This window comes from Periophthalmus magnuspinnatus, chromosome 5 (assembly GCF_009829125.3).
Source record: "Periophthalmus magnuspinnatus isolate fPerMag1 chromosome 5, fPerMag1.2.pri, whole genome shotgun sequence".
Taxonomy (NCBI): Eukaryota; Metazoa; Chordata; class Actinopteri; order Gobiiformes; family Gobiidae; genus Periophthalmus; species Periophthalmus magnuspinnatus.
Window position 1 is genome coordinate 15,769,362 of NC_047130.1, and position 21,973 is coordinate 15,791,334.

The window sequence follows — 21,973 nt, forward strand, 5'->3', positions numbered from 1 at the left end:
TCTGCCTCCTCTCCTCCTTTCCTCTGCTCTTCTCCTCTCCTCTGCTCTTCTCCTCTCCTCTGCTCCTCTCCTCTTCTCCTCTCTTCCTCTCCCCCTCTGCCTCTCCTCTCCTCCTCTCCTGTCCTCCCCTCCTCTCCTCCTCTGCTCTTCTTTCACTTCATCTCTGTCGGTCTTCCTCTTACCTGTTCTTAACCTCTGACTCTACTTCATGTTACTTTATTAGATGATCAGTTCATTATCCAATGTTCCAGTGTTTATGGTCTAATTATGTTAACTACATTTCAGTGAAGTCCAGGTCTGCTCTGTCATCTGCATTTTATCTTTAGTTCTCAAACTCATGCTCCTCCAGGTGCTGCAGGGCTTGGACTACCTCCACACCAAATGCAAAATCATCCACACAGACATAAAGCCAGAGAACATTCTGCTGACGGTGAACGAGGCATACATTAGAAAGATGGCCGCCGAAGCGACGCAGTGGCAGAAGGCGGGAGCGGCTCCTCCCTCGGGATCTGCAGGTTAAGCCCTCTCTAGTATTTTACACTGGCCCAAGCAACTATTAAAGGTCCCATGTCTGTCTACATCTCCACAGCTCAAAATGCTCTGTTCCACCTTGTGATGTCATGAAGTGGTAGTTTTCAAGTTAACAGCTCCTTTTACCTTTAGTTCTGTAGAGATTGGCAACTCCAGAACTGAAATGATCCAGATGATTCTAGTGAAGGTGTATGGAGTTTAAAAACACAGTGGAGCACTTCCTGTATTAATCTTAGTGGGATTTTTTATATAATCATCATAATCGACAACAAAGATAATCGCCATTACATCAGCAGAACGTGCAGAAAAAAAGCGACTTAAGGGGTCAGTTGGCCCAGGCCCCAGGATCTTGGGGGCCCAGAATTGTGAGACTTCTTGACCCGGTCCAAATTTCTGTCGACGGCCCTGCTTGTCCGTAATGTTCTCTGGTAAACAAAAAAAAGTACAATTGTATATAAGTTGTTTCAACATGGAACTTTTTCATAACATTAAAATGATAATTATTCATATCCATTTTTAAACTGTCATCGTGATATAATTTTTAATCGCAGTTATTTTGGTCATGAGAATTGCCACACAAATTTCAATATCGTCCCAACCCTGGTTCGTGATAAAGTAACATTATAACATGGCTAAAAAAGGAGTCCATTTTGTGTTATACAGGACCTTTAATTGTATTTTAGCTCTATATTGAGTGAGCGCAGTCGTTACTTAAACAGCGGTATATGGCTAAGTCTGAACTCTGCTTCAAACCACATCTACTGCTCCTGATCAATTAAATCTTGAATTAAAATTGGATTAATGCCCCGTCCCAGACACTTAAATTAACTCAGTATTTGGAAAGTGAAGCCCAAATTCTATTATTTAGGCAAGTTTTAAAATGTGATGCGAAGAGATGTCAATGTATTTTACTGAAAAATTGTACATAACCCTTAACGTCCACTGGGAGGCGCTCACACCACTACATTAAAGGAAACACTGTTTTATATAAACTCATTGCATTAGTTGTTTTGTGGAGATGAGCCAAACCTTACAGAAATAAAGGTACTAAAATCCTCCATTTTCTTAAGTTATTCAGGGGTTGAGACCTCTCTCACCAGATTTAGCAAAGATTTGAAACAGTGACTAATGTTTTTTAAAGGTGCACTATGGAACTTTTCTGTTGGTAGCTTTATCATTTGCTTGTCTCCATGGAAATGTTATTGCTTTGCCAAGATAGTATAAAGTCAAATTTATTTATAAATCACATTTAAAAACACCCACAGCTGCCCAAAGTGCTGCACAAAGGCAACTTAAAGTGTAATTTTAAAACGAAACATGCAAAAACACAATAAAACAAAACAATGGATAAATAGTTTTCAACAAAGATTTAAACCTATTTAAAAGTAGGGGTGTTCTAACTCACAGACGGAGACTGTTCCAGATTCTGGGACCAGGTGCACCAAAAGCCCCACCCCTTCCAGTTTTAGCCAATAGTTTCAAAGTATGGCATAAAACGTTTATCTTTAATGTTCAGTTACAACTTTTACTGCTAAAAATAACTTTATTAATTCTGGAAAATTATTAATTCTGAGAAGAAGATCTGCTTGCCTCTCCACAGATCTGACTTGTCACCTGCTTATTTCCATGGCAAATGTAAGGATGAATCAGTAGCTAACATGCAATTGGATAAGTGCAAAAGAGAGACGTTAAATGCCATGCTGTGGAACATTCAAGATAACATGATAATCTCCATGGCGACAAGCAGGTGGGCGACAGTGGCTAAGTCGGTTGAATGTTTGTCCACTGAGCTGAATGTTGGCGGTTCCAATCCCGCTGTCAACATAAACATTAGTGGTAGAGCGGTGTATAAAAATGTGACAGTTTACAATTTCCACCAGAAAAGTTTCGTACTGCTGCTTTAATAACATAAGACCATTAAAAAACACATTCCCTGTTTAGAATGGCTTCAGATTTTTCTTGAATGCTCCGGTCTCTCGTCTCCCGCTGTGCGATGACTCACCTGTCGTTTTAGTAAATAGTGATTCTGCCTTTTTGTGATGCGTCTGCTGCAGTGAAACCAGTGTTTAGTTCAGCTCTAAGTGACTCACTCTGGGCTAATATTAGACCAGGGACACACACGGGCTGATGGGTAAAAGTACGACTGACAGACTGATCAAAACAGAATCAAAACAGAATCAAAATAGAATCAAAACATCAGTTTGAATGGAGGCACGGTCACAAAGGCGAGAATATTTAAAGTACAATGATTTCTTACACAGGTGTCAAAATATCCTGTCTTATTCTGGATAAAAACATTTAACCCTGTAGTTTAGAGCTGTACAAACATGTTCTGAAGTGTCCCTGTGTGTCCGATGCCCTCCCTGTGTGTCCGATGCCCTCCCTGTGTGTCCGATGCCCTCCCTGTGTGTCCGATGCCCTCCCTGTGTGTCCGATGCCCTCCCTGTGTGTCCGATGCCCTCCCTGTGTCTCCATGTCATCTTACTCTGCATAAAAACATCTAATCCTGTAGTTTAGAGCTGTACAAACATGTTCTGAAATGTGCTTGTCAGTTCACATTTTAGTGTTTTTGTGAATTCTTGTTTTACAATTTGAACTTTGAACAGAATCGAATTGAATTATTAAAACATAAATCTGAAATCACAATGCTTTGGATGTTTGTCAGACTAATGTGATTTTCTCTGTTTTGTTTGTTTCAGTGAGCACAGCCCCAGCCCCTAAAGCAGTAAGTACATACAAGTATTTGATGTATAATGCAAAGTACTTTTGTGATGGTGGTATTAGTGTGTGTAGTAATTGGCAGTAGCACAAATGGTAGTTGGGGTTATGTTAAAGGAACTGTATGTATGCTGCCTCTTACAGTTTGAAGAAGGTACTGCACCTACTCTGAGCCTGTGTGTCCAATAGAGATGAATCGATGTTTGAGCTTTTTAATGCATCTGTTATCGGCCTTAAATCTCAGGCACAGGCTGATATTTTGTTTTGGTCGATCTGTCATCTAGTAAATCCACACAAAACTTGTTATTTTCACTTTAATGCGAAGAGGTAGCTGCACTAACGTGACCACAGCTCTTTCGTAGGTCTGTTGTACAAAAGGGCTCTGAGGGAGTTAGTTGTAAACTGCTCTGGATTCTAAGCAATCTGCATCGGCCATGAAAAGAAAACGTCAGTTGATCTCTAGTTGCTAGAGTCTTGACCTGCAGACAGAGACACATACAGGTGTGTCTCAGTCTCAGTTTATGGACAAGCCTCATTTCAGAACCTCCAGATTCACTCCCTGAGTTGCAGAGACTGCACCAGCATTGAGTCCTGATTGTCCCTAGGTGCAGATCACATAGAGGCATTTTAGATTTAAAGAAACTGGATTTCAGCTTTGAACCTGGCAACACAAATGAGTCATGTGAGGCTCATTCTGCTTTCTGATTGGATAATTGTCTTGAACCAAAACATCAAATTACAACAAATGATTTGTCCATCATGTCCAGGTTTTTTTTTTATTTATTAAAACTAAATCAGCTTTAGGATTGTTATCAGTAAAATTTACAGTTGATTTGAAGATGTTTACCTATCTGGGAGCACAGGTCATGTTTTTTATTTAAACTGTAAATCTTACATACAGTTTAAAGCCCTACCACAGAACTATTGGTGTAAGGTAAAAGCATGTTTTGTTTCATTTTGGGTGTTTTTATTGCACTGAATTATATAGAAACACGTGTCCCACTGTAGACAGGCTCACATTGCTACAAACTTGACTCTCACTTGGCCTCCTGCTTGTCTCCATAGAGATGTGTTTCATTTGGCTAAAATGTTCCATAGCATGACATTCAAATGATGCATCTCCATGGAGAATGTTCCAAAGTATGGCTTTTATTTCCCATCCAAGGATCATCAGTATACATGCCGCATCTCACTGGTCAGAATTTAAAGTCAGCATGTCCACTGTTTTAGCAGATGGCCAAAATGTCAAAGAACAAGAAGAAGAAGATGAAGAAGAAACAGAAGAAGCAGGCGGAGCAGCAGAGACTCCAGGAGGGCGTGGCCATAGCGGAGGGAGGAGAGGCCGAGGAGGGCACAGCCGCAGAGGAACCGGCAGAGGGAGGAGAGGAGGAAGAGGAGGAGACCACAGAGACAACGGACACAACAGAGGACACCAACTCCTCTGTGACAATGGCCTCTTCATCCACTCTACAAGACCTGAGCAGCAACATCACAGGTGAGATTATAGTTTGGGACTGTGACTCACAATCACCCACAACGTTCAGTTCCAGTCAAATGAAGCTCATCAAGGCTAGCAGTTATAGCAGCGAATTCGGAGCCCAGTTTCATAATAGGAATTGCGACTACGAGTATCATAGCAACCATAGAGCCAATCTCAAGCGCGGCTGTTGAAGGTAACGCCCCTTCCCACCCACATCGCTGATTTAGCAGTTAGCAGATGCTTAGCAATGCTGTCAGTCAAACCTGTTGCTAACGCTAGCGGGAGCGACCTGAGAGAAAGAAGACGCCTCATTTGTCTAACTAATAATTCTCTCATTTGTGACGACGAGCCTGAGCTGTGTGTTTCATTATGGTTTAATATGTAGAAGTTGGCAGATGTTTTCAGATGTAGAATAAATGAATGAATCTTTGCTAAACCTTTGTGCTTTGGATTCGACTTGTTTCAGATCAAACGTCTTTAACTTACCCCTGATTAAACATGAGGCGGGTAAGTCTTAGCTGAGATCTGTAAAACCAGGATTCAAAGGCATTTGAAACCACAGCAGCTGAAGCTCTGATGTGTCAGGGCCAGTTCTCTACTTGGACTTTTTCACTTTACTCTCCATAATTATTTAGCTGAGCCATCTGTGTCTTGTTCAAAGCTCCCAAGTATCCAAATGTGTTTTTGTTGCAGTTTCATCTAGTCTTCTAACGCCACCTACGTTTCCTGGTTCAAATGCAGGACATAAAGTGCATATGGCAAGTTAGAATATTTCACTTAAAGATAAACATAATTAGGCTGGTATTTAAAACTTTACCTACTCTTTACCTACTTTTGTCTGTCTGTCGATGACATTCCTAGAGGGATTCTGTTGTACAACCCATCCCTACTGTTTTTTACAATGTAATGTAAAACTATGAAAAGTAAATCAAGTAATGATTAGAAAAACATGAAAACCTGTTGTTTGCACTTTAAGTTAAACAGAACCAAAAGGTCCTATGACAGCCATAAAAAATACTGTTCAAGAGTCAACAACTTAAATTAAATGTCTTCAAACTGTTCAGAAGCTCAATGAGAAGAAATGACTAGAACATGCATAAAGAGCTGAAGTTGTATTTGGAGTGATTCATGTTTGAGTAATCTTTAATCTCTTATTTTTAAGACGCCATTTTGTCAATCTGCCCCCGTTTAACCGCCACTGGTACATACCCACTGTGACACGCCCACTGTGACGTACACACTTCCTTCTCCAGTTTTATTTTCTTATCTGTAATACTCGTAGGAATCGGCAGCATCACAGTCATTTTGATACAACTGAAAAAAACGTGCTGCTCTAGTGTGATGTGCAGCTTTGTTGTGATGACGTTTACGGCGACATCAGCTCCCATTGGGCACTGCAGTTTTCCAACACGGCCAGCGGATGTGTTTCTTTTATGAAGCGGTTTTAGATGAATATTGTGATTTTAAATGTGTAAATTATAACAAAATGATACACAGAGTCAGAGATGAGAACCATAGAGACACAAGCGCTATAGGACTGGTTTCATTTCACCTGCTTATAATAAAATGATCTAAAATTCACTTAAATCTGGTTTCTTTCTGTTTTAGACGCCAGCCAAGAGGAGCAGCAGTCAACACATTTACCAGACACGCCCCAGGACGAAACATCTCAAGAAGAATCCAAGATGGAGGTCAACTGTAATGGACGCATTTCCACGATCCCGGACGCCGAAACAATACAAGACCAAACAGAGGATGAACAGAACGCTAACTTGCCCGACGCTAGCTCTGAAAACAACAACACGATAGCTAATGAAAATGTGCAGATGTGTAATGGGACTGAGGAGGGAGAGGAGCAGCAGACCTCAGCCGGGCCAGAGGAGGAAAGAGAGGAGGAGGTGACTGAGGAGAAGAAACAGGAGGAGATGGAGACGCAAGGAGAGGTGCAAGGAGAGGCCAAGACCAAGGAGGAGGAGCAGGAAGCAGATAATGGTATGTTTAGTGCTATGAGGCAAACTGTTTTGACACATTATGCGATTGTCATATGATTTTAACCCTTTAAGGACTGAGCACACTATGGGCCAGTATAGGTCACCTAGACTTTTATATTTTTCTTAGCCATAAAAATCATATTAAAGGAAGTATCAGAATTTACTGCACTTTTTCACACATCTACTTCTATTTTACACATCCATCTGTATTTTTTCTTTTACGCATCGAATAAATGACTGGGAAAATCCCCGCAGCACCCGCGCTCTCATTCGTCACCTTCGCGGAGCAACAGAGGCAGATTACCGTAACTGACGGAAAAATGGTTAAATAGCCCCATGTCTCCGCTTTGAGACGCCGTTTGAATTTACATGAGAGCATGACTGGTTGCCGAGTTACGCTGCTGGAAAGTCCGCATCCGCGCGCCATCGCCGACGATAGGATCCGACGCTATAGGGTTAAAGAGCCAGAACTGGTATTTGAGCAAAATGGATGTATTGTTAGCTCTAGTTTTTGTCTTTTTGCATTACCGTGATCATAAAACTCTGCTCTGGTCTCTAAAAGTTGTGAAAAGTGCTTATCTCTGTGAGTAATGAGGATGTTCTGAATACATAAGGTCAGTGAGGAGTGACTTTCGACCAAACTGTTTAAAATGAACTAGTTCTGTTTTTCACGTTTTTGAGACGATAAAAATCAGTTACATCACCTTTAAAATTGTGTTTTTTAAAGACCCTCTTTTCTGTATCCTCTGTTCCTCTGACTCTCTCCTTTGCTCCATCTGACCTGCTCCTCGGCATCCTCTGTTCCTCTGCATCTTCTGCTCCATGTGACATGTAATTTTTCTCTAGGCTCAGCTCCTCCTCTGTTGTCTCATTTATTATTTACTGTCTCAAATACTAAAATTCTAGTTTAAACTTCTGGATTTTTTGTAGTTTACTTTAAACTTGTCTTTACTTTACTTGTCTTCTCATTTCTTCACCCACTTATTACAGTTATTTTTATGCTTATTTCAGAATGTTCCAGTAGTTTATTAGTGAACCCTTTGGAGCCTGTTAATGCAGAGAAGCTGCAGGTGAAGATCGCTGACCTGGGAAACGCCTGCTGGGTGGTACGTGGCTTTAGTACAGTATTAAAAGACTTTTTAATTAACCCTGGACTGATTTCCCAGCATGCCTCACTGCTGTCTGTTGTTGTAGCATAAGCACTTTACAGAGGACATCCAGACGAGGCAGTATCGGTCTCTGGAGGTGTTGATAGGAGCTGGGTACAGCACACCAGCCGATATCTGGAGCACGGCCTGCATGGTGAGGAGCTGGAGACGATATTCAAGCCCTATCATAAGAAAGTACTAAATATGTCTGTTATGGTTGTCAGAAGTATCAGATATCTGATACTAATCGAATTTAAAAGTCTTATAGAAACACGACAAATATGAGACACATTTGGACACTTCCTGAATAGTTTTAGAATAATTCTGAGCTTTATAAGAACTAGGAAATGAACACATAAATATTTTATTGTCATTGTAGTATTTAAATCTGTGTCAAGTATCAAACCTATTCCTTAGTATCAAAGTTGAGTTTGCAATTTTAGTATCAGTACTAGTACCAGTGCTGTAAATGTCTTGGTTGAGGTTTAAATTTCAGACAAAACATGAGCGAGCTGTGAAATCGACTTCTAAAAAGCAGAAATATCTTATATAAAGGTTACTCTGCAAGGTTGTTTCGTTGTCATTTAAAATATTTTTTTGGTTTGTTTTGTAGTAGATTATAAGCCTTCAATCTTTTCACTGAGAGCTCAGATCGACACTTTGCTTCAGCCACTTTACTCCGTGCCGCTAGTAACACACTGCCTGGCCAAAAAAAAAAGGTCACACACTCTAATATTTGGTTGGGCTGTCTTTAGCTTTGATTATGGCAGGCATTCACTGTGGCATTGTTTTGATAAGCTTCTGCAATGTCACAAGATTTATTTCCATCCAGTGTTGCATTAATGTTTCACCAAGATGTTGCATTGATGATGGTCGAGTCTGACGCTACCCAAAGCCTTCTCCAGCACATCCCAAAGATTCTCAATGGGGTTAAGGTCTGGACTCTGTGGTGGACAATCCATGTGTGAAAATGATGTCTCATGCTCCTGAACCTCTTTCACAATTTGAGCCCAATGAATCCTGGCATTGTCATCTTGGAATATGCCCGTGCCATCAGGGAAGAAAAAATCCATTGAGGGAATAACCTGGACATTCAGTATATTCAGGTGTCAGCTGACCTCATTCTTTGAGCACAGGCTGTTGCTGAACCTAGACCTGACCAACTGCAGCAACCCCATACCTATTTGCTTAGTTAAATCCAGGTGGCGATTTTTTTTTTTGGCCAGGCAGTGTAATAAAAATATAAAAAAAAATATTAAAAAGCCAAAGTTAAATCTGTCAACTGGAGAAAAAGCTGTAAGAGTGAAGATGTTTGGCTGCTCATTCTTCAGTTCTGGTCAGATTACTGCTGGACACTTCCTTATATCTGTCTGAAGAGAGCAGCTAACTACACTGAAACTGTAAACAGTCAAAGACACTATCCACTCCTTTGAAGATACTGAGGTTCAGATCTGAGCCAGAGAAAAGAAATGGTTTGAGAGGGGAGTTAAAGAATCTATTTGTTAGGAACGACAATCCTTCCTTGAACAGGAATGGAGGCCTTGAGACACAATCTATCCCCCAACTCCATCCTCAGACCCAAAACAAACAAAGAAAAACAAAGAACAGTAGAACCAGCCAGGGCTATTAAGACTGAATGCAGACTGGAACTGTAAACAATAACTGTTTCCAGTTTCAGTATAGTTAGCTCCTCCTTTCATAATAAATTTTATTTATATAGCGCTTTTCAGGACACTCAAAGTCGCTTCACAGTAGATACAATAATAAAATATCACAAAAATTTACAACATAAAATCAAGCCTTAAAAGCGATTTTGAACAGGTGAGTTTTGAGTTCTTTCTTGAAGGTGGGGAGGTCAGAGCAGTCACGGAGGGGTTTAGGTAGTGAGTTCCAGAGGGTGGGGGCAGCGATGGAGAAGGCTCTGTCCCCCCAGGTTCGGAGCTATCTTTCAGACAGATATAAGGCGATGTCCAGCAGTAATCTGACCAGAACTGAAGATGCGGCTTGGATGAACAGCCAAACATCTTCACTCCTACAACGAATTGTCCAATTGACAGATTTAACTTTGTCTTTTTACTGTTGTTCAGAGCTGGATGACTGAGGGATTACACAGACGATACGCACTTTCACACTTTTGAAAACTAAGACACTTTACAATGCATTATACATTCACTCCACACATAGTGCTGGTAAGTTACTATTGTAGCCATAGATGCCCTGGGACAGACTGACAGAAGTGAGGCTGTGAATCTGAGTGAATGAATCATGCGAAAAATGACATGGAAAAATGTCTTGTGCGTTTTTAATTAAATCTGCTGTAATTCCACCACCTCAAACATTTTGGTTGTTTTTAGTCAAACTCCTTAAACTTGTTTTTGACTTTTGTATATTTTTATTTTCAGGCGTTTGAGCTGGCGACAGGAGATTATCTTTTTGAGCCTCATTCTGGTGAAGACTATTCCAGAGACGAAGGTCAGTGGGACATGAACTCCTGTCTAAAACTGAGAAAATGACGATTCTTCACTGTTTATGTCATGAAATTCACTTTATTATCATCAAATATGAGTTTATAAAGTTACTTCTAAATGCTGGAAATTTTGACTTCCAGATATTTGAAGTGATATTTGGCTTCAGGAAATGTGACAGTTGACCTAAGGCTTTATGTCATATAATAATAATAATAATGTAATGAAAGTCATTAAACATAATGGTCATAATACAGAGCATGATGAAACGGTGATGTAGTTTTTAAGCCTGATTTTCACGGTGTATTTTAGTTCAAATGGTTCAGTTCAGTCTCGTTTAAGGAGCTGGAAAAACCTAAAAGTCCAACTGCTTCATAAATGTTTAACCTCCGAGGACACGGACTCTTGCATGACATCCTTTATTCATTTCTCTTTGTTATTTGGGCTGATTGGGACCTGATGAGTGTAAAAACAAAGAATTATCTTTTTACATTATGTAGTTTCTGAGAAAAATGATGGCCACATATGAGGACATTCATTGTATGTTTTAATTATTTGAATGAATTAATATTTTTTGCAAATCATGATTCAAATGTCAAGTGTCTGAATCAGCAGCATTTGTTCTGAGTGTAAAAACAAAATGAGAAACAACAAGTGTGCCTCTTGGAACAATGTGGTTCATTTGAAGTGTTGCTGAGAGGAGCATGTGAAATGTGCCTTTTAAAAAAAAAAAAAGATAATATTCTGAACTTTCTAAACTCGTAAATATTCTAAATTGAACATTTTTGCACTGTTGCTGTTTTTGTATACGGTTCTTCTCTTTAATCCTGGTCTAACCCTGGTCTAACCCTGGTCTAACCCTGGTCTAACCCTGGTCTAACCCTGGTCTAACCCTGGTCTAACCCTGGTCTAACCCTGGTCTGTTGTTGTTTGTTTGTTTGCAGACCACATTGCTCTGATCATCGAGCTGCTCGGTAAAGTCCCTCGGAAGCTGATTACGACGGGGAAATACACAAAGGAATTCTTCACTAAAAAAGGTGAATATTCCAGCCTCATTATCACCAGGACCCAGAGTACAAATGTCCTATTTTAGGCCCAGCACCTGAATGCACCAGGCAAACATCTGCTCAGAGTCAGACATAACCTACAAACAAGAACCAACGGGGATGTTTGAAAGGACAAGTGCAGGGACTTGCAGTGAGGGAGGGGGCACAGGGGGGTGGCAGGTGCAGGAGAGGACAGCTGACAGAGCAGTTAATATTGTCTGTTTTTATGTCACAGATTATTACTGTTGAAAAGAGAGATTCCGTGTTTATTTAGTTGTCACTCATGTTTCTCCTGTTTCCAGGCGTGTTTGTTTTGTTGTCACTCATGTCTCTCCTGTTTCCAGGCGACCTGCGACACATCACGAAGCTGAAGCCGTGGGGTCTGAGCGACGTCCTGGTGGAGAAGTATGAGTGGAGCAAGGAGGAGGCGCAGTCCTTTAGCAGCTTCCTCTTGCCAATGTTAGACCTGGTCCCAGAGAGGAGAGCTACAGCTGCCCAGTGTCTGTGCCACCCCTGGCTCTGCTCCTAACGCCCACCTCCACCAACCTCCACCTTTGTCCACACACCTCCACACACCCCTCAAACAAGAATAAACAAGAGAGAGGAGAGGTACAGCCGCCCAGTATCTGTAACACCCCTGGCTTTGCTCCTAACGCCCATCTCCACCCTTCTCCACCCACCTCAGCCCAACTTCACCCTCCTCCACCCGCCTCAGCCCAATTCCACCCTCCTCCACCCGCCTCTCAAACAAGAATAAACCAGAGAGAAGAGAGCCAGTGTTGCTGAGTGTCTGTGCTACGTCTGACTGTTCGTCTCAGACAGGAAGTAAACAGGATCACTCAAATCCCCGGCTGTCTCACACCTGCAGGAATTGATAAAAATGCACAACTACTCATCAAACTTTTGAAACTTTTCGTTATTTTGCTTCTAAAAATCATTTTGGGCATTGTGATTTTAAAACAGGACAAAACTCGTTTGAAGACACCTGGACTGCCTGATGCAGAACATGATGCAAATGACAAACGAGTAGAAGTAAAGTTGTGGTTCCTGAGTTTCACCCACAGAAGGAGCAGGTCTGTACTTCAGTCTGTCTGAACTCGTCGCTCTCACAAACCCTTTGGCACATCGCTGACCTCCACATGTGTTCTTTTTCTGGGTTTAGAACAGTTTTGTGGACTGCCCAAGCACTGCCAATCAGAGTGCTGTTGCCGGGTAGAGAGGAAATAAAAATACTTCATTGTTAGCACAGCGGTCTCAAAGCAGCACTTGATCTTAACGAGACACTTTCAGTTTGAACCAGGGGGAAAAAAAGTTCAAATTCACCTGGACTGACCCACTCTTCATATTTTTAATCTAAGCCCCGATTCCCAACATAATTCGTTGCCATTTTGAACCAGGAAAAAAAAAAGTTTAAGGATTTTTAAAAACACCTGGACTGTTACGACCCTGAATATTACTGATACTTTGCTGTGACCTCACTCTGGGGGTGTTCTAGATGCATCTCTGTGGTGGAATGTTCAGCAGTTACCATGGCGTCACAATGCACACGTTGGCAAGTTAGCAAGCTTTAAGAGAGTCTGGAATCTCATGAAAAAATACAAACTGGATTTAAAGAGCACATTTTCGGGAACCTGAGATCAATCCAAGCATTCGTGGTCCTGTTCAGGAGCTGTTGGCTAATGCTAATGCTAATACTAGCTAGCTTGTGACTGTAATGTTATGTGAGAGGGACTTGTTTAACAGCACAAATCAGCTTAGATAAGTCAGTTCTTTATGGTCAGATTGTGTTAAAACAAAGCTCAAATTAAAGTCTTAACAGAGCTTCAGACGCAGTAGTGCCTTCAGATAGCATCACACCCCAAGGAATGTTGGTGACATCAGCAGCAAAGTATCAGTTTTATTGAATTTGGAAAAAAAAATTGAACGCACAAGTCATAAACTTAAAGAGCTAAATGTAACTTTTCACTTTTGTCTGCATGGAGATGTTAGTGTTTTGCTGAAATTTTCCACAGTATGGCATTCAGTTTGTCTATCGCCATGGAGACAAGCAGATGGCAGCCTTTGGCCATGTCACAGATCAGCTCTGTAGAAAGGTAAGCCCACTCACAGTGAAAAAGACAGCATGTTTATCAACGTCTATTTGAGCAGTAAAAATGTCTGTAATGAGTCAACTATGAGAGGTTTAATGCCATACTGCGGAACATCCAGAGGTTTAATGCCATACTGCGGAACATCCAGAGGTTTAATGCCATACTGTGGAACATGCAGGCAAAGTAAAAATAATCTCCATGGAAACATGTCAGTGCTTTAAACCTGTTCACTCTTAATCTTCCAACATGAAAAGTGCTTATTGTTGCACTCAAGATTCAAATGTTCCAGAGTTTTAAAACCTGTTGAAAAAAGATGCCAGATGCCCTTCCAGTCACCATCACGTTATTATTACTGGAGTTAGCATGTTAGTGTGGGTGACGTGTTAGCCCAGCGACACAACAACAACTTAATGTTGTAGTAAAAAATGTAACCAGCAACCTTCTGGTCAGAGGGCGAAAGCTCACTGACTGTGCCACTGAATCAGGCTGAGCAGTTTGCAGTGTTTGGTTTGTTCTAACAGTTTGAGAGCATTAAATGCTGATCATTTCAGTATTGCTCTTTTTAAATTTCAAAAACTGCTTTGATCAGAAAAAAATCTGTTTTGTTGAATGTATAGTTTTACTTAAAGAGGGGGTATTACACAAAACCATTAAAAACACATCTGAAGAGCATTTAAATGTCATTCATGCATGTTTGAGTAATCTAGCAATCTTTCCTGCACCTTATGTGTTCCAGTAAATACCCCCTCTTTAAAAAACAAAATGGTAACTTCTCCTCAAATCACATTTTGCTGTAAAGTGCTTCAGCTCTGAAACATTAAAAGCATGGCAGGGTCTAGTGTTTCTCCAGAGCCATGTGAATCTTAAAACATTGTATATTTGTAAAAACAGTGGAATAAGGTGCCATATTTACACACAACGCTGCATTTGAGCCCAGGCTTAAAGAGTCTGTTTCATTTGAGCCCAGGCTTAAAGAGTCTGTTTCATTTGAGCCCAGGCTTAAAGAGTCTGTTTCATTTGAGCCCAGGCTTAAAGAGTCTGTTTCATTTTAGCCCAGGCGTAAAGAGTCTGTTTCATTTGAGCCCAGGCTTAAAGAGTCTGTTTCATTTGAGCCCAGGCTTAAAGAGTCTGTTTCATTTGAGCCCAGGCTTAAAGAGTCTGTTTCATTTGAGCCCAGGCTTAAAGAGTCTGTTTCATTTCATTTGAGCCCAGGCTTAAAGAGTCTGTTTCATTTGAGCCCAGGCTTAAAGAGTCTGTTTCATTTGAGCCCAGGCTTAAAGAGTCTGTTTCATTTGAGCCCAGACTTAAAGTGTCTGTTTCATTTAGTTTTTGTGGCGTCTCTGTGAGGTACAGCAGGTCTAAATGTCTCAACATGAAGTTAAAGTTTCACTGTGTAACTTTTCTGAAGGAAGGTCAGTCACTTGCTTGTCACCATGGAGATAACTGAGTATAAAGCCATACAGTTGAATATTTAATTAAAAGTTGCAGGTCAGATCTATGGATAGGTGACGCTACTGTTTTGAGTTTTTTGTTGTTGTTTTTTTTGTTTTGTTTGTTTGGTTTTTTTTTGTTTAATAATAAATTTAAAAATGAGTTTAATGCCAAACTGAAATATTTAAGGGAAAGCCTAAGCTAGGTCTAAACCAGGTCTAAGCCAGGACTCAACCGGGCCTAAACCAGGTCTATAACAGGACTAAACCAGGACTAAACCAGGACTTTGAGGCTGAACTCCAAATCCACAGGACTAAACTCGTCTTTTCAGTTTTAGACTGAACAGGGCCATAGCAGTGCTGGTCCATATGGGGGCGCTGTCTCTCCTCATGAGCAAACTGCAGATTTTCAAGTTCATTTGTCAGACTGAGTAGAAAGTGTGTTTGTGTTTGTTCTTCTCAAACCAAAGAGGTGGCTCCATCGCAGGTGAACGCAGCCCAAACTTTAGTTCTTATTTTAGCATTTTTAAATCATTTTCTGAGGGTTAAACTGTAAAAGAAGATAATTTGTGTTTTTCTTAAATAATTCCATATCTGTTCCTGTGTCTTTCCATTTCTGTGTAGGCAATAATAATAATAATAATAATAAATTTTCAAAACAGATGGATCTTATATTTTCTTTGGAGGATTGGATTAGTTTGAGTCATAAATAGAGCTGGAAAAAGTATCGAGACAACAGTAGTAATAAATAAATTTTAGGTTTTATTGATAACTGAGCAGGTGGCAGAAAAGTTACATCATGCAGCTTTACAGGTCAGAAGGTTAAAATAATAAGGATGAAGTGTTTTCAGAAAAAAACATTTAAAGTCCATTGCTGTTTTGGAAGCACAAGTCTCTACAGGGAATTCAGTACAAACAGGTTTAAGCAACAGTTCTGACATTTTTAATTGACATTTAGCATGACTTTCTTTTAAAGCAGCACTGTGTAACTTTCTGGAGGTGGTACTTCACCTGTATGATTCCATGGAAAGAGAAAGTTAAAACCATGTTACGGAACATTCTCCTTGACTCAGTTATATTATAGCCAAAGGAGCTACATTTCCATAGAAACAAGCAGGTGAGGTCCTCCTCCAGGACAAATAAAAGTCATGTTTGTGGAGATGCGAGCCCACTCAGAGTTAGACACGTATTTTTTTAACATTTTCAGGGCAATAAATGCAACCAAAAATGAAGAAAACATGCTTTATTTTATTCTATTTGTTGGCTAAAAAGTTCCATAGAGGAGCTTTATACAGTCTGTCTTGCAAATATAAAAAATTGAAGTTGACGAGATGCAGACTTATTTGTGTATTTCCAGGTCAAAGTTCAAACTCCTCCATTCTCTCCACCCAGAAGATCTAAGCGTTATCTGCAAAAGACAAAGAGACAGTCAAGTTTATGTCCCGCTCACATGCACAGCACTAGCACGACCACAAGGGGGACCCACAGCTCAAGGCACGTGTGACTTTTATGTTTGAAGTCCACTAACTTACACAGACACTTATTATTGTTCTGCAGTGATTAAACCTTACTGAAAAATACAAAACCATTCTGGGGAGCTGGTGATGGTAAAACGATCATTTCATTTGTCCAGTTACAGAATTCACTTTTCTTTTGTGGTTGTTTTTATGTTTTTGTTTTATTCTGTTAGAGCAAATGTACCAACTCTTTTTGCTCATGAATATCTCTGTAATTCTGACAAAGAGGAATATTTTAACAACTTTAAACTCTACAGATACAGACCCAGCTCACTCCAGACTGACAAGACAGATCTGTGGAGTTGTTCACGTTTTATCTGGATCGGCTCTCACCGAAAGTGATCGGAAAAAGACCGAATGTCATGACAGATACTTGAATCTGAAGCAGAACAAGATGGAAATCTAGCTAAAATAGGCTGAGGTTTGTCTGTTTGTTTTGGTTCGCCTGTACGCTTCATCTTTGGCTCCACCCACACCTCTATGCTGCTCAGTGATTGGTGTGCCGACCTGACGGATTTTGTTGAGACCTCAAACATCTCCTGCAGGTTTCTACCTTTTCCCTCGACCTGGAAGTCCTCGGGCAGTAGCTTGTCCTGGCGGCTGCCGAGGCTGAAGGCGAGAAATGACAGGATGAGCGAGTCCATGATGGAGATGATGGCGAGAATATACGCCCAGCGAACCGTACAGTTCCCCAAAGTGTATTTGTCTGTGCGCTGACCACACATCCGCTTCACCTCATCCGAGTCCCAGCCGTCAGGGTAGATCATACAGCCGATCACCATGCACGTGCCTGCGGAGGTGAGGACGAGGTGAGGACGAGGTGAGGAGAGGAGGGAAGGAGGGAGGGAGGGAGAGAAGGAGGAGAGAGGGAGGAGAGGGGAGAGCCGGAGGTTGACCCTGTTCATAACCTCAATGTTAACAGCTTCATGTTTTATGCAGATCAGACTCAGGTGACACTGAAACATGAGAAACACAAACTCTCACTGTCTGTGTTTAATCGTCTCTTTATGATTTATTCACAAAGACTCCAGTGACACGAGCGAATGTGCAGTTTTAATGTGATAAATACATGTAATAAACCCGGTGTGGGTCCATGACATTATGAAGGAGGAGTGTTCGGGTGTGTATACAGGTGTGTACAGGTGTGTACAGATGTGTGTGTAGGGGTGTGTGTGTAGGGGTGTGTGTGCACAAGTGTGTACAGATGTATGTTTACAGGTGTGTACAGGTGTGTGTGTACAAGTGTGTACAGGTGTGTGTGTACAGGTGTGTGTGTACAGATGTGTGTGTACAGGTGTGTGTGTACAAATGTGTGTGTAGGGGTGTGTGTGTGTACAGAAGGGTGTGTACAGGTGTGTGTGTGTGTACAGGTGTGTAGAGGTGTACACTGTGCGTGTGTCTCACTAGAGGCCAGCTGCATCCACGCGCAGATCTTGTACACACTTCCCGCGTTGCAGAAGAAGAAGAGGCTGAAGCACACGATGCTGCCCACCACGAGCAGCGTGGAGATGCCCACGAAGAACATGGCGGTCTTAAACGCTCCGGACGGAATAGAGCCGAAGTCCAGCGCGCTCCCTTTGCACGTGAGCTCCGAGGTAAGCGCGTTCCCGATGCAGTAGTGGAAGAGGCCGAAGTATCCGGCCTGAGGCGTGTTCACGCTGTCCCCGATCCAGTACGGCTGAATAAACACCACCACCGTGATGACGGAGAACGTAATGGTGAACACTGTCCACAGCACGCCCATGGCGCGCGCGTTACGCACGTAGTTGGTGTGGTAGATTTTGGCGGCCTCCTGAGCCGGGAGCATGGCTCTGGCTCTGAGGGTTTAGGCCGTTTTCAAATGTTACACAAGTTCACAGAGAACTTCCAAGAAGTTTTAATAAAATTAGTCTCCCTCGAGACTCTCTTTACGCATGGACCCGCTGTCCAACAAGAACTACATCCAGAGAAGTCTCACCCACAGCCCACTGGAGGTCCCTCTGTTCCACTGGAGGTCCCTCTGTGTCTCTGTCTCTCCGTGCGTCTCTGTGCTTCTTCGTATGTCTCTGTGCGTCTCCGTGAGTCTCTGTGCCTGTGCCTTGTGCTTCGGGTCCCGGGGGAGACTCGGACTCTCAGACTCTGAATGATTCATGGTCATCAGATCCTCCAGTGAAAGCTCCTCCAGGTCACAGCTGCTTTGTCCGCGAGTCACTTTCTCCTGAGACTATTGTCCAGTGCACCACGCGCTCATGGTTCAGTTTTATTTTAAATTTGACATTAAGCGGATTTAAACACATTTATCTGTGGTCTGATCTGGTCCCAAACGACGCTCTCTGAAAAGTGGCCCTATTTCAAAATACTGATTAGGCCACTGCTCAAGTGTTTACTGCAGTTGTGTTTCCTAAAGTTGCATTTACTGCAGTTGTATTTTTGTTCTATTTGCTTTGACACTGACGTTCTACTAAAAACGTCAAAGGGTAAGCACTAGATGGCGCCATTGAGTCATTTGCTCAGTTTTCATTTCCTCCTTGAATAACATGACTTCTCCCTGTGTCGATCTCATCATAAATGTCTGTAATACTGAACCTACTCCTCTGGCTCTCTCCTCCTCTGACTCTGCTCCTCTGGCTCTCTCCTCCTCTGACTCTGCTCCTCTGGCTCTCTGCACCTCTGGGTCTCTGCTTCTTTGGCTCTCTCCTCCTCTGACTCTGATCCTCTGGCTCTCTGCACCTCTGGGTCTCTGCTTCTCTGGCTCTCTCCTCCTCTGGCTCTCTCCTCCTCTGGTTCTCTGCTCCTCTGGCTCTCTGCTCCTCTGGCTCTCTCCTCCTCTGGCTCTCTCCTCCTCTGACTCTGCTCCTCTGGGTCTCTGCTTCTCTGGCTCTGCTCCTCTGGTTCTTTGATCCTCTGGCTCTGCTCCCCTGGCTCTGCTCCTCTGGCTCTCTCCTTCTCTGGCTCTCCTGCTCTGGCTCTCCTCTGTCTGCTGCTCTCCTTTCGTTGTCCACATAACTCCATCAGGTAAATGGCTCTCCTGTGACTCCCATGTCGCTCCCCCCTGTGGCTCCCCTGCTGTGGCTTCCCCCTGTCGCTCTCTCTTCTCTGGACTGTGGCTGTAATGGGATTAGAACAGTATTTTATACAGAACAAAGGGACATGAAGCCGACAGACGAAACAAGAGCAGAGCCAACAACACGACGACAGAACCTTCAGACATTTAACAGAAACAATTTAATCATCTAGAACTTTATCCATGTTCTATTCGTTTCTTCTCATTGAGCCTCTGAAGTTGTATTTGGAGTGATTCATATTTGAGTAATCTTTAATCCACTATTTTCAAGACGCCATTTTGTCAATCTACCTCCATTTAACCTCCACCAATACACGCCCACGGTGACACGCCCACGGTGACACGCCCACTGTGACACGCCCACTGTGACACGCCCACTGTGACACGCCCACTGTGACACACTTCCTTCTCTAGTTTTATTTTCTTAATCAGTGATACTCGTAGGATTTGGCAGTATCGCGTAGTCATTTTGGTATAAATGGAAAAAAATTTGCTGCTCTAGTGTGATGTGCAACTATCCATAGGGGGCGCTGACAGCATGGGGCGCTTTGTTGTAATGATGTTTACGGTGACGTCAGCTCCCATTGGGCATTGGGTTTTCTAATGTGGAAGTCAGCGGATTGGTTTCTTTTATGAAGTTGTTTTAGATGAATATTGTGATTTAAAATGTGTACATTATAACATAATGATCCACAGAGATGAGAACCATAGAGACACAAGCACAACAGGGCTTGTTTAAGTCTGAGGCTCAGTGGAAAAGGCCCTATCGCTGGGAATCAGAGCCTTCTAAACTTCTATAATGTGTGTGTCCCACGTCTGTATTTTATGTTCTGCGCTGTTGGCTCGTTGTCGCTCCATTTGGCCTGAGAACAGGAAGTGTCCCAGTAACTCTGAGTGTGACCCAGAAGGAGACGGATCAGAGCAGCCTCCAGCCTCCAGCCCAGAGCCAGTGAGGAGGGACAGAGCAAGGCTAATGTCACGAGCTGCAGAAGAGGGAAGAGTCTCATTTACTTTGAGTATTTAAACCAGCCCTATAGTGCTTGTGTCTCTATGGTTCTCATTTGTGACCCCTGTGAATCATTATGTTATAATTTACTCATTTTAAATCACAATATTAATCTAAAACCCCTTCATAAGTGGGCGTGTACATCAGAGTCGGCGTGTACCGATGGAGGTTAAACGGGGGTAGATTGGCAAAATGACGTCTTGAAATTAGTCGATTAAAGATGACTCAAACATGAATCACTCCAAATACAACTTCAGAGGCTCAATGAGAAGAAACGACTAGAACATGGACAAACATCTGAACAGTTTGAAGAACACGGCGGATTTGACCAAAGAAAATCAAACAGAGAAAGAGTCAATAACAAACAGAACATCCACAGGAGCCAGATGGCAGTGAACTTTATGTGACTAACAATACACACTCTGTAGTACTGTGTAGTATTCTCTGTAGTATTCTGTGTAGCATTGTCAAGATTCCAGTCTGTTCCTGTGTTTCTGTGCTGTCTTTCCCCCCTCCCTTCTGTGTCTGTGCCGGGAGCTGGGCTCTGGACTCTGGCACCACCCACTACACACCTGCAGCCCATGAGCAATCAAGCCTGCACCTGTGGAGCACAAAGGGACCAAGGATCCAACACACGTCGCCAGATCATCTGTGTATCCCCCGTGGTACAGGTCCGCTTGGCTCAGTCTAGTTCTTGTGCATATGATCGCTGTACTCAGCTGGTTATTTTGGTTTTCATCAGATCCCGCTCCTTGGAACTACCTTGCACCTCCGCCTGTGACCCAGCTCCCCTCAACCGGTACGAACAGTAGGCGCAGTGCATGATGGGATATAGCAGTGTGTGCATGAATGCACGCATCGGTTATGGCCAATCTCCATGGAAACACTAAGCATGCAGGGCACTTTTATTGGGCACATTCGTCAGGTGCATTGAAATGAGACAGTCCTTGTCGCGTCGGTTACATAAGTGCCCTTTGATGCATTCTTCAAACGGTGCATTTAAGGGCATTTTGGCGAATCCAAGCCACACCTTGTAGTAGCAGTGAACCAGACTCCCAGAGGAGAGGGCGCTCTGATGTGGGTCACTCTTTAGTGTAAACCAGTCCCTTCCCCCTCTTTCTCTTTCTCCTCCTCCTCCTCCTTCCTCCTCTCTGCTCTGTCCCCTCCATCTCTCCTTTCATCCTCTTCCTCCTCTCCTCCTCTTTTCTGTTCTTATGTAACACATTTGAATAGTCTGTGTGACTGTGTTACAAACAGAGTCTGTTCTCCAGGTCACTGCAGAACACTAACTTTAAAGGAGCACCGTGGAACATTTTTATTTTAAATTCCATAAACATGATCTCTGTGTGACCCCCCAGATACGGGCTAAATATGTTCAAATCAAATATAACGTTTACTGATCGCTATTCTAAAGATTATTTTTTTCTTAGTTACAAAAACATTAAACATGATGGGCAAGTTGTTTCTGTTATAATTTTGTGTTTTGGTTCAAGGCAATTATCCAATCA

At 42.3% G+C, this 21,973-nt stretch overlaps 2 protein-coding genes across 4 annotated transcripts in view; one reads left to right on the forward strand and one right to left on the reverse strand.

Annotated features, from left to right (window-relative positions):
• srpk1b (SRSF protein kinase 1b) overlaps nucleotides 1-15,528 on the forward strand; it is a 33,923-nt gene extending 18,395 nt beyond the window's left edge. The window contains exons 8-16 of one of the 3 annotated variants that reach the window (XM_055222077.1): nucleotides 350-515; nucleotides 3,231-3,256; nucleotides 4,480-4,744; nucleotides 6,338-6,721; nucleotides 7,732-7,826; nucleotides 7,915-8,022; nucleotides 10,271-10,340; nucleotides 11,278-11,370; nucleotides 11,724-14,802. In XM_055222077.1, coding sequence (XP_055078052.1) covers nucleotides 350-515; nucleotides 3,231-3,256; nucleotides 4,480-4,744; nucleotides 6,338-6,721; nucleotides 7,732-7,826; nucleotides 7,915-8,022; nucleotides 10,271-10,340; nucleotides 11,278-11,370; nucleotides 11,724-11,908 — 1,392 coding nt within the window. In that variant the 3' untranslated portion in view covers nucleotides 11,909-14,802. Of the gene's footprint in view, nucleotides 1-349; nucleotides 516-3,230; nucleotides 3,257-4,479; nucleotides 4,745-6,337; nucleotides 6,722-7,731; nucleotides 7,827-7,914; nucleotides 8,023-10,270; nucleotides 10,341-11,277; nucleotides 11,371-11,723 lie in introns of all 3 variants that reach the window. The other 2 variants (XM_033967019.2, XM_055222078.1) reach the window with 2 other exon arrangements.
• Nucleotides 15,529-16,296: 768 nt separating this feature from the next.
• lhfpl5a (LHFPL tetraspan subfamily member 5a) lies at nucleotides 16,297-18,223 on the reverse strand. Its single transcript, XM_033967229.1, has 3 exons — nucleotides 17,821-18,223; nucleotides 16,868-17,206; nucleotides 16,297-16,307 (listed from the first exon to the last, which is right to left on the reverse strand). The coding sequence occupies exons 1-3, from the start codon at nucleotides 18,221-18,223 to the stop codon at nucleotides 16,297-16,299; spliced, it is 753 nt and encodes a 250-aa protein (XP_033823120.1).
• Between the last annotated feature and the right edge of the window lie 3,750 nt (nucleotides 18,224-21,973).